The sequence below is a fragment of the Ambystoma mexicanum genome, chromosome 7q, assembly GCF_040938575.1.
Source record: "Ambystoma mexicanum isolate Mex_15411 chromosome 7q, UKY_AmexF1_1, whole genome shotgun sequence".
In the NCBI taxonomy this organism is placed as follows: Eukaryota; Metazoa; Chordata; class Amphibia; order Caudata; family Ambystomatidae; genus Ambystoma; species Ambystoma mexicanum.
The window spans coordinates 620,085,717-620,101,966 of record NC_090941.1 but is presented as its reverse complement, the minus strand read 5'-3'; the positions used below and the strand labels follow the sequence as shown (position 1 = coordinate 620,101,966).

Sequence of the window (16,250 nt, the reverse complement as noted above, 5' to 3'; positions counted from 1 at the left end):
AAATAGCAAGCACCACACATCAATGAAAATCTCCATGCTAGAACCTCTGGTAGTGCAGAGTAAGTACTACCCATCAATGTACTAGCTGTCTCAAGTCCTTCTAGCCACAGTAGCAAGGCAGAACAGTACGAATGTGTACATACAACACAACCACAATGTTCAACATCAGGAAGCGGAAAGATACCAGGTTGCAGATCTATCTAACGATGCACAAACGCTACGGAAATGGGTCTCCCCTACCCGGCCTCAACAATTAAGTGGCCAACTCCCTCAGCAGGGAATTCTGCAGAGCCAGGCAGGCACAATCTTGCAAACATGGGGGAGGCGGGCCATAGACTGGTTTACCACAAAGGCCAAATCCAAGTGTAAATTGTTCGCTACCAGGTTAGCTCAGCAAGCCAGATTTGGGATGCATTCACGTTCCTTTGGCACAGCTGATTCTTCTATGCCTTTCTGCCAATACCACCTCATCCTGAAAGTCTGTCAACACGTCAAACAGTGATACAGACTGATATTTGTGGTACCAGCTTGATTGAGACACTAGTGCTCTTGGAAATCCTGACACCGGCCAAGGCTCAACCGATTGCACTTCAGCCTGCCCACAACCAGATCTCCAAAGGAGTGTATACATTTCTTCACCACAACCCAGCTTCTCTCAGCCTCAATGCCTTGCTCCTACAGCCCTAGAGAATGGTCACATCAACATGCCTCTAGATTGTAGGGCTGACTTTGAGAGTAAGAGCCCCCTCCACCATCTCCTGCTAGAACAAAAACTAGGAAAGTGGTGACCCCCCACACCCCACCAAATTCCAACCTCAACAGATCCTCCCATAGATTCCTTAGGTTAGCAAGAAATGGACTTGCCTTTTCATCTGTCAAGGTTCATTTGGCAGGCTTCTCTCGCTACACATGGAGGTCTTTGGCGCCTTCTCTGTGATAGTTCATAACAGGACTCTTAAGAACCTTTCCACCAGTGCATAAACCTGTACCCCCTTGGGAACTAAACACCGTTCTCACCAGATTATTAGAGCTTTGTTTCAACCTATGCACAATGCTGACAGTTCATCTCCTGGAAGACTGTGTTCCATCACCTCTGCAGAAGAGTGAGATTCAAGCTATGTCCATTCCGCCGCCTTACTTGGGCTTCCATAAGGACCGATTACTGCTCCGGGCCAACCGTAAGTTTGCCTAAATGTGTCACGAAGTTCTCAAGCACCATGTCACAGCAGTCTCACTTATGCTCCAGGTGGTTGCATGTACTGACACCGAGGAAAATCCACATGAAGCAAAGAGATTGTTTTCTAAAGGACTCAGTCTATGCAGGAAAAACATGCATTACATTTTGTTACGCTGACCGTTTCTTTGGTCCCACAAGTCTGAGTAGAATAGGATATATATTGGAGTAGAAAAAAATGAGGCGGTACTCTAGTCGGGGCTATGCATATAGGACTAACTTGCAAAGAAAAGGCTGGCAGTGATGCTGATTCGCTAAGGAGAAGGCAATGTTGAACTCCACAAAACTATTCAGTTCAGGGGAACTTTAGTGATTTTGATGATTTGGTTAGTGGTGTTTTACTAGATGTTGCTTAAGAGAACAAATTAAAGAAAGTCTTGCCATAGAATGTGCATGTTTTTTAAAGAATCAATGACACAAGCTGTATGTGTTGATACCTTTTTATTGGACTAACTGAACTTAAGATGCAGAAATGACTGAAGGAACTGTTAGCCTGTAATGTGGGACTGCTGTCCTACAACTCCTGGACGAAGAGAACACGACGGTCTGGAAAAAGTAAATGTTTCTATCTGAAAGTTGTGTGGTATTTCAAAAGCGAATGCTTTGTTCCATCTCTGTATACTATTTTCAGTTAGTCCAATAAAAGGTATATAAATCTATTTTGTGATTTTAAAACTGGACTAACACGACGTTGAACTTTTTTCTTTGTACTTCAAGGAATCAGTGAAAATAATGTAATGAACAGTGTTGCTATGTCTTGCTGTCATGTATTTGCATGAGTTACTTATGACAGTACCTGATCAACCTAAATTTGTGGATAAGTTATAGTTTTCAAAATTCTGTGTCGCAGCAAATTGATGACTACCCTGTTTAGAATGGGAATCTATACCAGTTGGCACTGTGATAATGAATTGAAGACCAAAAGGTGGCAGGAAAGGGGTTGGTGTGGAACTCTGCAGTGAGAATAGCGCACATTTGTAAATAAAATGTTTGTCCCCAGCAGATGTTAATTCCTCAATTCTGTGTGAACAAAACCTTCAAAACAAACTGGTGGAAACTGCTCAAGAGACCGTAGCCGCTGTGTTTAAGGGTTAATGTCTAATCTTCCACCCTTCCATGCTATTTAGTGGGGTGGCAAAGCAAGCCCCTACCATAACTAGTGTCAGTTACAAATCACTCTCTTGCTAGGTGCAGAACTGTGAAATTAACCAATGCAAATAGATGTCCTTGCAATTACAGAATTTACAAGGGCAAGGCAGGGGTACAAACGTAAATACAGGTGAGAATGTCAGAGGTCTCGGGTGAGGACAGGTTGGGGGTAGAGGACAGGACCAATGATGCCCCCGATCATCAGAATGTACCAGGTTTTCAAAATGTCAGTGTGAAGTGTTGCTGCCTGCCATTATTGCAAACAGGGTGGCCACTAGAAATTTGAGTTCCCCAATAGAGTACATTCCCAAGTCCCAAAAGCCCCTCCTTTCCTGCAAATGTGCATGCTATTATGCATAGACTGGTGACTGGTTTTACGTAATCTGCTCATTGTTTGAATATGCTTCTTTCATGCTCCCAAAAATACAACGTGTGATAGACTGTTGTCATGAAGGAACATAAATGATGATCCATTAATGGTGGCAACATCTGACCATGGACCGTGATTAATGCCACAATGGTTTTGATGCAGTTTTTTGCCGTTGAGATTTAAAAGTAACTTCTCACTTTGCAAATTGTTGTGCAAGAGTGGCACTCTGACTGGCACAGCAGAAGGACATGTTTGGGGCGGGGGACGAGCAAAAAGGTGGATCTGGGATGGGATAAATAGTGTGTCAACGGCATGTGTCTCTCTCTCGCTCTCCTCTCTCTCGCTCTCCTCTCTCTCGCTCTCCTTCTCTCGCTCTCGCTCTCTCTCGCTCTCCTTGTCTCTCTCTCTCTCTCCTATTAGGGAATTTTCTCAGGTATTGGGGGAGGGTAATGTTTGGAGCCGCACATAAGTCAACGGCATGTGTCTCTCTCTCTCCTTCTCTCTCTCTCCTTCCCTCTCTCTCTCTCGCTCTCCTCTCTCTCGCTCTCCTTCTCGCTCTCGCTCTCGCTCTCTCTCTCGCTCTCTCTCGCTCTCCTTGTCTCTCTCTCTCTCTCCTATTAGGGAATTTTCTCAGGTATTGGGGAGGGTAATGTTTGGAGCCGCACATACGACCTTTGATAACGAGTGAAGAGTTGATTTTGCTCTTTGTTGTTCCGTTTCCTACCTCATCAGCCCACAAGAGTTTTTTTTTTTACATGCATTGGATTGTTACTTAATGTCTCGGTGGTCATTCAAAGATCCTGTAAAATGGAACGACAATGGTTTATCCACATGTTAAAGATCCTGTCATTCATATTTTTCTTTTATTTTGAGCACTTCAAACTGAGCTGGGCATCTTGCCTGGTTCATTTTTTGGAAGAGATGAGGCATGCCATAAGACTCTCGTGTAAACGGACGTCACACTCACCTCATGGCGAGTAATCGCTATGGGTAAAGATGTCGGGAGATGTAATGCCATTTTCCAAAACCATCCTTCCAGATAGTCCCAGATTGCCCACTTGAGGCCCAGACAAACCTCTGCTCCATAGACCAGGGATGGTACCACTTTTTGATTGTAGTAATGTATTGTTGGCTAGAGGGAGAACTTTCCAAGCTATTCTCCCTTGTTTGGGTAAATGTTTCGTTTTTCTCTTTAGACATTCCAGCCACAGAGTTTCACCTTTTTCTTACATTTATGGAACAGTCAACATTTTATATCGTTTGTCAGCCCTACATGTTTTCCATTTAATACCCAGCTGGTCTTTGATGTGACTTCCAAGTACCATTATCTCTGATTTTGCTTCATTTATTTTCTTAGAATTTTGGGATACATAATGTTGGAGGATGTTTAATTTACTTTGCAGGCCGATCAGGGTTTTATCTATTACCACAAGATCATCTGCATAAAGCAGCCAACCAATTTCTGTCCCGTTTATTTTCGGTGGGAAAGTGGCCTTTTCTGACAATGGTTTCTTCATGTCTTGGATAAGAAGAGAACCGAAGCTAGGAGGCAGCCCTGCTTCAGGCCATGGAATGTTTGGATTTTTTTGAGACAGTGTTCTGGATTGATCTAATTTAATTTGCATCGATGTTCCCGTGTAGAGCTCTTTGATGGCTGTGAGCAGGTCTTTCGGACAGCCCTCGGTTTCCTGTTTCTGCCACAGCTGGTTACGATCCACGTTGTCAAAGGCTTGTTCTAAATATATACAGGCACGAGAGATTTTTTCCCCCTCCTGTTACTCGTGTTTTTAGGAGGTTGATCAAGAATAGATTCAAATTACAGCCCACCTCTTTCACAAAGCCGGTTTGTCTGTCAAAGGTTTCCGATCTTATGACCCATTTGTTCAAATGTTTTAATAAAATGGTGGCAGACCTTTCCCAAAATGTCTACCAGCGCTATTGGGCGATAGTTTGTTGACATCATCATTCTATGGCCCTTTTTGAAGATCAAAACAGTTCAGCTGCTTTCCAAGATTGAGATTTTTCTGTTAGCTATGATTTTGCAGAACATAACCCGGCAGAAATCGGCCCATTCTTCTGGCGCTTCTTTTAGCATTGCGTTAGTTAGGCCATCCATGCTCGGAGTGTGAGAGCTGCTTGCTTTCTTGATTATCTTCAGGATTTCTTCCCTGTCTAGTTCAGTGTCCCAGCTACAGGGGTTTGTCTAGGTGCCGAGCTTTCAAACAAGTTCACGAAATACTGTACCCAGATTTCTTCCGCGATAGGGTTCAGTTGGTAAGCAGATTTAGGGCACTCTAGCTCATTTAAAATTTGACACAGATTTTTGCTCTTTTTCTTTGTGAGAGCCTTTAGGATGCGCTCTGCATAATTTTGGATACTTGTCGTTTTATGGGATTTTATCCAGTTACGGTAAATTTGCTTCCTTTTTCTTATCAATTCTTCTTTGTTTATTAGTGTTGCTTTTATTTCGTTTTCGCAACTGTCATACGTGTGGATCTGCTTGTGCATCGGGGATAGATCCTTGTGTTTAAAATCTCTGAAAGCTGTTAAGATGCTCTTTTATTCAACTTCCTTACCTGCGCTCTCCTCCCAGGCTGATGGAGCTCTGGTTAAATTCTGGATTTCGCTCATTGGAATTGGTACGCGTTTTCTACCACCACTTCATTCCAGCTCTCCATTTACTTTTAGCGTTCCATTACATCGCAGGACGGCGGGATTGTGATCACTAAAGTTGCTATGAATCACAGTTTGGATTTTAGGGAGCAAGTTTCTGGAGACAAAGAAATAGTCCAGTGTCGCTTGCTGTGGTCCATTTCTCCAGGTAGAGAGTCCAGGAATGTCTCCCTTTGTTTGCCCATTGAACATGTGGGAATCTGTTTGCCATTTCTTCAAGCCGTTTTTCCTTCTGTTGGTCATCAAAATGCTTTCAGTGCAGCTTGGTGTCCATCAGTCAATGTTCAGATCCCCACAAATAACCAACATCTGGTCTATGTTGGTGCTGTATATTTTATCCACCCATTCAGCGACTAAGTTTACTAAAGATAGACTTTCTTCCACTGCTGGGTTCCAATGTAAGTTGAACAAGATTAACGCATCTGTTCTTTTTTTGGACTTGCATCTAATCGCATGATCACAATTTGGATATACGGGTTTGGATTAAAGGTTGTGATCACACACAGTCCCCTTCCATTTTTTTATGATTGTCAGGAGCCCAGATAAAGGTCTTCCCCGCATTCCCTTTTTCACATGATTTTAGATAAAGGGTGAAGCCATCCAGCAAAGGTGTCTCAGTGAGCCAAGATTCTTGTATGCACATTATGTACCCGGCTATGATAGTGGGATCCATGTTTAGAAGGACATGTGAGAATCCACGGGTGTTCCATGATCCTATTACCAGCTCCTTGTACTTAAGATTTCTGGCCCTATTCGTGATCCCTTTGCACTAGGGCTTTAGCAAGCCAAGCCCACGACTGCTGCTCTTTATTATTGATGTTGGCTTCTATTGCCCGATGCATCCCCTTTCTAGGCTTATGTGCCATATTGTTCCTTTTGATGGTGATCTGTATCAGATTTGTATTAGTTGTTACATTCGTCACTACTCTTGAAATTGGAGGATCTGAATATATCAGTCCCTCAGTTGGGAACTAAGGATGATTGCGTTGGTTTCCGCGGCAAGACTCCCTTCTGCTGACGTCAAAGCCCAATAATCTTAAATCGTTACCTGTCTCCAAAAGTGGTGAGCTCGGCTTGGTGGAGCCCATGTGGAGGTTGACCCTATCGTTTTTGATTCAGCAACGAAATCCACAATCTTGATGTCCTCTGAGTTAATTACTTTTTGGTATGTGGTGAAGAAGACACATGTTAGATCGGTTTAGAATCAATCCATCATCTGCTCCTAAGATCCGTTCAAGTGGGCCGCATGTTTTCAACATTTGTGCCTCTATTCGTTTCTTGTTGCAATGTTTCTGCGTCTCATCATTCGACCCTGTTCTCTGCAGTGAGGCGGGTTGGGAGACTATCATTTAGTGTTTTTTTTAATTTATTTTTTATTTTCTCCATGATTTGCTCTGCTTTCAGCAAACCACCTCCCATCACAATTTCTTGATTGGATTGTCTAGTTTTTGCTCTTTTATCAGCCATTGTTGAGAAGGGCGGAGATGAACAGAGCACAGCTTGGCGGGTAGAAGCAAGGGCAAGATTCAAAGTGTGGTGCAGCAAGAGCTTCCAAGACTACTGGCTCTTCATCTTTGTAGACTGATACATCAGTAATGTTATCAATGGTGATGATCTCAAGGGCTTTCCCAGGTCGATATTGCATGTTTACTGTCGACGGGTGTAAAGTCTATTTCGTGTTTTCTGTAGTTGAGGAGATTTTAGCTTTGATCCTTTGCACTGCAGGAGGTTGACATCATAGGGCGGTTTAAAGGTTTCCCAAGAAACATCTTGAGTCACATGGTCTCGCTTTTTTTTTGGTTTTGCATGTTCTTGGTCTTTCTTGTTTGTGGCCCTTTTTTCAGTACTGAGGTAATGGCTCCAGTTGTTTATGCTCAAAGATGGAAAAAGGATTTAGGTTCTCAGAGTTCAGTTCACAGGCGCCTTTCAGATTTACATGCAAGTCTCTAACATTTTCCAGGTCAGCTGCTGGCGCTTTTGTCATTTATTTTGCCCTCCGTTGTTATGTTGTCTAGGGATTTGTTCATGACCACGATGTTGGACGTTTTTAGTGGACTGTGTTTGTTTCGTTAGAGGTTCTACTACACAAGGCTCTCCCATCATTGCACCATGGTATTCTTCGTTGCTCTTTGAGCTGGATCACTGATTGAATTCCAGCAATTTTTCTTGCTGGTTTTCACCAGCCAACTGTTTGGAAGTCTGTTTCATGGACCAAGCTGCGATTTCAGAGACTCCCCTCTAAGAAAATCCTTTTATCGGTCTTCGCATCCCGCATTGAATCTAATAGGGATTTGAGTATTACACAATCCATTTCTTTCTCTCGCCTTTTTCTCTTTCATAGCTTTGATGGACGCTTCGACATAGACCAGTTTGGAGTTCGTAAGCGCAAGTAGAGTTGTCTGGTCTCTCAGGTTGTCATTTAAAGATCCATACATCTTTAGATACGGAGCTAAGGCAATGTTAACTGCTGACCGTATGTTTGCCTATAGTTGGTAAGCCCACTTTGGTTTGCAATTTTCTACCGCAGGGGGCTTGGCTCACTTTCTTGGATCCAAAGGTTGTCTTTGAGAGGGATGGTGGCTCTGGCTCCTGGGCACAGTCATCCCAGGTTGAATCTGTTTCTGACAAGGAGTAGTCGCTTGAATTTCTTCTTTTGTCCATCTTCACTGATGTGGCTCATTCTCCCTGCTTGTACATAATCGGGTTTTTGAACGGGAGCCAGAGGCTGTGCCACATTCACAGGGTTTTGCCTCTTATTTCATTTAGCTTTTTTAATTGGAAATTCTATCAGTATTGCTGCTTTTAAAGCCACATTTGTTCTTTTCATTGGAATTGGATTTGAGTCTTTGACTAGGCTCGGGGCCAATTGTGCAATATCTTTAGTAAATCTCACTGCCACAGTCAAATCTTTTACAGCTATTTGAACAGGTGAACTAATTTGAAAAGCATCTTCTGCACTTTCAAGATGTTTTTTTTAAGCTATAGAAGTTGTTCCAATGATGCTAGAAAAAGGACTAAACAAGCATTCAACGCTTTTAAGAGCTTTCAGCGACCCGGCTCCTTGGTGGCTTATCAGTATATTTTGCTCATCCTCTGAGGGAGCTGCCATCCCACTCTGAGAGGAAGCCGGGCTTAGGGTAGTTTCGGGAGCACACCTGTCATGAATCAGAAATACTGCCTCGGTATTGGAGGCTTTTTGTTTCTTGCTATCTAGCATGTCCTGAAATTCACCCAAAGGTGCGATGGAAGGTTCCAAATGTATTCAGGCCTTTAATTTTTCCAGCGATCACATTCTGAGTGCCAGATGTTCTCCCTCACACTATTGGAGGGGGCGTGCACCATCACTCTTATGCATTTGTGTTGCGGGTTCAACTCACACAGAACACTCCCCAATAGGAGCTCACCTGGTGGGTCGTTCCAGTTAACTGCTGGGTCTGCTTTTTTCATCAAGGTTCCGAGCTGTATATGACTACAGTGACACTTTGTTGTTCATGCAGCTCTGTTTCGGCCATAGCATGCCTGCTGCCCGCTTTGTTTTTATCTGGTTTCCAGTCTGCGTGGAAATACAGTTATTTTGTACTTTGGGCAGCTCCCAGTATCTACTGTAATAGGTGTGCCATCCTCATGTCATTTTATGTTCATTATGTTTTATGTGGAGTAACCTCTTTCTTTTGGAGGTTGGACTGATTTGAATTTCTTCTGTGTGTGTTGTCGCTTGTATGCTCTTAGAGAAATGGAGTCCTAGTGGAGCCGTATTCATTTGAATACCGTCCTCCTCCAGGAGGAGCTGTTGCATTTTTGAGTTCACTGAGATCTCTGAAACCGCAGTCCGGCACCATATATGTAGTGGCCTCTCCAAGAGACCTGTACTAGCCGAAACAACTTCCACAACGCGCGACAGAGCTTTACTTGTTCGGCCTTTTTTCTCCACATTCATGCCCCCGCAGAAAGGGACATCACGCTCTTTCTCGCAAGCAGCCCCAACCGCCCCCACCAACTCCACTGTTGACTGGAGCGTTTCTAAACAAGCCTTTGTTGGCAGCGCACAATTATCTGGGATTACATCAGCATTGGTTCCCTCACTGCTGTTAGGAGAGGTTATAGGTTGTGTCGAGGGGGCGCACACGTTTACTTCTGCTGCAGTGACTATTTTGGGATCTTGTTTCGCATTTGCGATGTTATCAGTGGTCTGGGAAGAAGCAAGAGGTTGTTTTCCTGCATGCAGGTTAAGACGTACCTTTTGTCTGGTCCGCAAGTGGCATCCCTCAATCGGCGGGGGTTCCAAACGCCTAAAGAGTTCCTTCTGAGTCCATGCGGTTAAAATTCAGCAAATAGGAACTGCCCACTTGCTAGATAATAGGAAGAGAAGACAGACTCTCTGTAGCAGTTGAAGCAGCCAGGGGGGTCACCAGAAATCACCAGGTTAAACACTTGCCAAACATTTAAAGCAGTTCTCCACATGCATTGGACATGCTCACCTTCCTGTGGGACAGGTAGGAAACTTTTCGGTACTGAGCTTTGGACTTCTGGCTTGTTTAGACAGTCCCCTTGGCATTGCTCAAGGTGGACCCTCCTGGGTCCCAAAGTGTTTCACATTTGCACATTCCCTACCACATTTCTAGTGAGGTGGTGAAACTTGTGGTGGATGAAGGGTAAATTACCCTTTCGCTGTCCAGCCCTGGCCGTTGCTATTCTAACGACCCCTCCGTTTTTGGTTGGGGAGGAACTATAGGCTCCCCAGGTGTTCACAACTTCTGGTTGTTGAAGGACCAATCACCACCAGTTAAAATTCAGACACTGTAGGCCATTTTCATTAAACTAAAGGCCTTTCCTTCTATCAGTTCAGGGAAGGAGGTGCCTCCTTACTGATACAGTTATGATGTCCACTAGACATCTGCTTGGTTTTCTTCCTATCGTGCGGCGAGCAAGCAAGGGATGTGTGTCTGGGCATACACTTACTCACTTGGAGCGACAAATGTAAAACAAAAGGGGGGCTATTGGCTGTTGTAAATTAATCATAACTATTGCTCTGGGAAACTGAAATATGTCAGGTGAAGGGATCTGATTTGTGTAGCGTGGGCACACTTTACAACAAAGACACAGCAAAGGAATTCAATTGGACCAGAAAATTAAAAATACAGTTTGAATTTGGAGAGAGGAACCCATGCAAGAGCTGTAGGTTAAGGAGGAGGACTTGTAACATCATTTGTGATGGAAAGCGCTTTAACGAGAAAAATGGTTGGGGAGATTCAGCAAATGCTTGTTAAGTTCTATTTCTGTGAGTTCCAAACCATTTTACCTTCCTAACTTCACTGTTCAGTCCATGGATCTACATCTGCAATCCCTTCTCTTGCCGCTTCTCATGATTGATGAATCAAAAGTTTTTCATAACATCACTTTTCAGTGTTGCACCTGTACATGACTTGCCTATTAAATGTTTTAGGAAATTTCCCCAAAAGATCACTGAAGAGGCCGAATCATTAAGCCTCTGGACACACATTTGTCCTGCTATTTTCTGACATTTTAACTGGCTTTAGAAAAGAGAAGCTGCAATGCTTTGTTTTTCTTTGCCTGGAATCCATATGTTTAATTAGTCATTTTCGATCGTCATGACCTTTTTTTTCAATATAATCACAAGGAAATATCCACCAAACAGAGAAGCATTCCCATACTAGTAGTTTTGGCTGCACTGCGTCCTTTTGGGAGGGAGCAAGCCGGTTTTCATAACATCACTTTTCAGTGTTGCACCTGTACATGACTTGCCTATTAAATGTTTTAGGAAATGGAATACTACAGCACTATACCTATCCCTCGTGGTGCAAAGCAGTCTTGTTTTTGAGTTCTGTCACCATATGGCTTATTCAGCCACTACTGTATTTGTTTTATTTAGTGATGCGGGAAACAGTGACCGTGTTGTTATTCAGGAGCTGTTGAAGACCGTCGCGCAGTCGCAACAACTAGAGACAAGCACCCAAAGAGATTTTAAAGGTTAGCTGCAATTTAGCCTGATCAAAATCCATCACTGTCACAGTAGAAGCTTCGCGTATTTATCACCTCTAAACGTTGTCTTTCAGTGGTGCTGTTAACGGAAGTTGACAAACTTTCCAAGGATGCTCAGCATGCGTTAAGAAGAACCATGGAGAAGTACATGTCCACGTGCCGGTTGATCCTGTGTTGCAATTCTACCTCAAAGGTCATTCCACCTATTCGAAGCCGATGTTTGGCCGTGCGAGTACCTGCTCCCAGCATTGATGATGTAGGTTTGCAGTAAAAATCGGCTTGAGTTCCCCTTTTCTATGGTGGAGAAAAAGCCAGCTTTGAATGGGTTCTTCCATTACATTGTTTTTTCTTTGCATTTCAGGCACCTTTTTTCCCCACTGTTAAGTTATGAAATATGTTTGTGTAAATAGTGCACCGTGATTTAATCTAAACCCGATAGGTGTGCCTGCTTCAATTCTCGTGTATTATTGTAGCATTTACTGGCTTGCGGTTCAGATGACCGCAGACACAACAGCACAAATGCGGGCAATAGGCTTTTAAAATACCGGGCCTCATCTCCTATTCTGAGCCTGGAGTATCCAGTGAGCTAGTCCATATTACTATACTGCAAAAATGATGACTTTTAGAAGTTGCGTCAAGAACTTTGTGCTCCATTTATGTAGTACTGAAACAGTTTGGATGCAGCGCTAGTTGGCTGTAAAGAAGGAAGCTGCAAGGACTGCAACAGCATTTTGGGCTACTCGAATAGAAAAAGTAGGTGCCCTGAAATAGAAGCAAAACATTGGGTGATTTGTGTGCACTGTGAGGAGGTGGTTGATTTTCGATTTTGCTGAATTTGGTCTAGCTGTATTGCTAAAACCTTGCTGTGACACAGCTGTCTAGCCCATGCCTCTTTCTCCGAGTTTTACATGAATTCTAAGAATGCTGATCCTCGTCACCTACGTAACATTTTCTTTAGAATTCTACAGAAATGGTAAATGAGACCTATATATCTATTCTAATATGTTAAATAGTTGTTGCCACGAATATATGTATTTTGCTGCTAGGGATTCTTAAATCTTAATATTTGGGTCATGGACTAGATCATTTTGCAGTGACCTCCTGTCCTATTAAATTAGTTTGCTAATAGACATAAAGCTTTTTTTTCATCCCCTGTATTGGACGGAAGTCTTCTTTTTGTCTATTGCTTACTAGAGGTCTTTCTAAAGCCAGAGAGGATAGTGGGGGGACTGCAGTCTGCTTCCGTCCGACTGCTCAATTGAGACTGCTTGTATTACGTAAACATGGGTGACACAGGAGCAGATAGCAATAGTAGAGCGGCCCTCAAGCCCGTTGGCCAAATAGGCGCGATCAGGGAAATCATGTGACGCCCCTGTTGCTGAAGTGGTGCCCACTGAAACACAGAGGAATGCAAAATGAGAGGCATGCTCTCCTATGCAGCTTGGTCGGTGCTGGGGACAGAAAATGCATGCTCCCTGCATACACCATCTCCTGCAGGGGTGTTGCATGGCTGCACAGATTGGAAATGTAATGGGAGACAAACCTACCCTTTTTCTACAGACTGTTTTGTTTGTGACATTTGCCTTTCTTTAATCGGAATCTGTTGATGGGTGTGACTGGGGTGCAGAGGTGAGGTGGGAAGTTTGGGCATGGGATCACTATCTGAGGGCTGATTGTTGCCAGTAAGCTCTTTATAACATAGGAGAAATGATTGCATTCAAAGGCCTGACTCTACATGTAAAACCTAGTGACTGGCTCTTTGAGTGCTGAACCTGTAGTGATCTGTGTACCTGGAAGGATTGCTCTGCTATGATTCTGGATACTTGCAGGCATACATCTACTCTTATGATCCTTAGCATGTAAATCCTATTGAATCCTGGGGGCCCAGGGAAGGCATATCTGTTTCTTGGCATGAGATTTGTAGGGAAATGTTCAATGCCACCCCAATCCTGCTGAAGAATAGGAGCAAATATGTGTTGAGCCTGGAGCAAAGAAATCCATCCGGAGTGGCCCCAGGTGTCCTGTAACACACTATACACCTTGGGACCAACATCAAATAACTCAGGTCTGCTATTTTGGAGTGTGCCAATCCATGACTGTTGAAAAGAAAATAGTACCAGAAGTCTTTAACCAATTTGGTCAATAACCTTTGCTTCAGTACTCCCATTATGTATATTGCTGTGATTGTTCTCCATCCTGAGGAGAATACCTTTTCAGCGCTCAATTGAAAAGTGACCCACTAGTGATTCTAGTCAGTGGATGTTGAGATAGTGTGCCTGGCGATCCTTTGGTGGACACTTTGCCACAGACTGTGCCCCATTCCGATCAATTTATTGTACATTTGCAAGGCGCTTATGCAACAAGAATTTGTCTTTCAAAAGCACTCACTAGGTCCGGGACTGATCCAAAAATGGCCCGCTGCTCAATGCCTCCGTGTGGTACAGCCACCAGAACAGGTCAGTCTAGAGGAACCAGGTTTTTTATATGAACGACCTCAAAGCAGTTATCCTAGTTTTAGAAAAGAGGGCTCTGTAAAGCAGTGGCTCGAGAAAACATGGATGAATTGGCGGGGTAAGTGTCTCTAGTATGCAAAGACCTCATGTTTCAATATCGGGGTGAACCATTTTTTCTTTGTCTTGTATCTTTCTGCTCAGGAGCCAGAATGTCAACAAAGTTGTATCCATCTGGAAACCCAGGAATTGTAGGACACAATAAGGCACGAAGTCTGATTTTATCCAGTTTATTAAGACACCCAGACTCTAAGGGCCACCGTCACTGTTATATGGAACCCAACACAAATCTCTTGTTGGGACATGAGAATCGTGTCACCCAGGTATGATCGTTCTTATCCGCTGCACTCGGACAGCTGCTGCTATTGGTTGCATTAGCTTTGTGAACACCATGGTGCTGATGACTGCCCAAACTGCAGGTTTGCAACTCCCAAACTTAACTACCCCGCTGCAGTCAGAGGAACCATTTAAGTGGACAAAATTTAGTTGGTGTCATGTAGGTATCCTTCAAATCTTGGGGTGGTTGCCAGTCGCCCTACTGTAAAATACCTGACCAGGTGAATACTCACCTTCTTGTCGGTATGTTACCGAGTATCCTTCCAGGCGACGTGTATTTGTTTCGTCTGTCTCATGGGTGTGATGCTCCTGTAGACAATTGCTCCAGGGGTTTAGGGTAATTGCGCAACACTGTCCCTCATACAATGAAGGCTGCTTTTATCTTTTCAAAGCAGACTTGGCCTCTCGGAGGGAGGTCATCTCCATAATAGTTAGGCAGCAGGTGGAAGGAATAGAAGAGGCCGCTTTCTTTCGGACCACCAAGTCTCCTTGGAAACCAAAGGTTCTTTTGACTGAGTCAAGATATTGTTTGTCAACTATAAACAAGGAAACTCTCTGTTTGTATAGGTTGAAGACTCCTGAATGTCTGTCTAGCCTGGCTTGCAGAGGTTTCCAACCATCTGAAATCTGGTGGATAGCAGCCACTGCAACTGAAGTGCTCTGTAGTCTTGAAACTGACTGACGGGATATCCTCTGGATATTCAGAGGCTCATTTGTATCGGTAATCCGCTTGGGGTTATTCTGTCAGGAGCGCGTCATCTTCATATTTCTCATAGTCCCCAATGTCTGGAATGGGGGGGGGGCCTACAAGCGTTCCCAATTTTATTATTGGTACGCTGGAGCAATTGCATATTCAATAGTCGATAGTTTTACCTTTTGGGGCCCTCTTGCAAGTGGCTGCTCCAGCCATGCAGTTTTCAATGGTGTGATAATGCACAAGGAGGAGGCGCGCATACACATTTGTAACAATGAGTTACTACGTGGTCCTTGTGCCCATTAAACATGTAGTTATTTTTACATTTGTAAAGCGCACTAAACCCGCAAGCATCAAGGCACTGGTTTCTTAAGGTTACAGTACATGCATGTTACTTTTTATGCTTCAGGTTTTAGTTTTCTTAACGGTATGGTTACAGAACATCACATTGTGCAAGTCGTACAATGGCACAAACAGGGTAGGTGCATGGTCTGGCAAAGCCACACATAGTGACACAATCACAGTAAGTGTCGAATCCGGTAAAGTCACACCTCATGGTACAGAGGGCTACCTCTGGTGTACAGTTACATAAGGGCATGATCAAGGAAGGTGCACAGTCAGGCAAAGCCACACCTCCTGGTGCAAGGGGAGGGGGGGGGCACACCAGGTGCACAAAGACAACAGGACACAATCTGGGTAGGTGCAAAGCCACACCTTGTGGTATGGGGGGCTACTTAGGTGTACATATACGTCATTTTACAATATCGGTAGGTGCATAGATTTGTAAAGTTACGCCTCCTAGTACGGGAAGCTACATCTGGTGCACGGATATATAGGACAGTTGGTGTAGGTGCACAACCTGGTAGAGCCACACTGAATGGTATAGGGGGCTACCTTACAGGTGCAATCAAGTAAGTTACAGGAACATCAAACCAGCGCAAGACTAGGGAAGTCAAATCAGGTAGGTTACAGGCACATATAGCCAAAGGAAGGCTGGAAGAGTCCATAACAGGTAGGCTACAGGCACATCAGGCACTCAGTATGTCATACAACGTCTCCCAGGCAGATGAAGTGAGCCTCGGACCTCGGTGTGCACATGAAATCATGCGCATAACAGCAGGCATTAAATACAGCACACAGTCTCCCAGGCAGATGGAGAGGTCCTGGGACCTCAGTGTGCAAATATGATCACTGCCATCACAGCAGGCACTCTGCGTGGCACACGAGGTGTCCCAGGCAGATGGAGTTGGCCAGGGACCTCGGTGTGCAAACAAAGACGCAGGC

The 16,250-nt window shown here is 44.0% G+C and overlaps 1 protein-coding gene across 1 annotated transcript in view; it reads left to right on the top strand.

Annotated features, from left to right (window-relative positions):
* RFC3 (replication factor C subunit 3) overlaps positions 1–16,250 on the top strand; it is a 97,841-nt gene that overhangs the window by 39,489 nt on the left and 42,102 nt on the right. The window contains exons 4-5 of the mRNA XM_069639976.1: positions 11,317–11,414; positions 11,501–11,682. Coding sequence (XP_069496077.1) covers positions 11,317–11,414; positions 11,501–11,682 — 280 coding nt within the window. The remainder of the gene's footprint in view (positions 1–11,316; positions 11,415–11,500; positions 11,683–16,250) is intronic.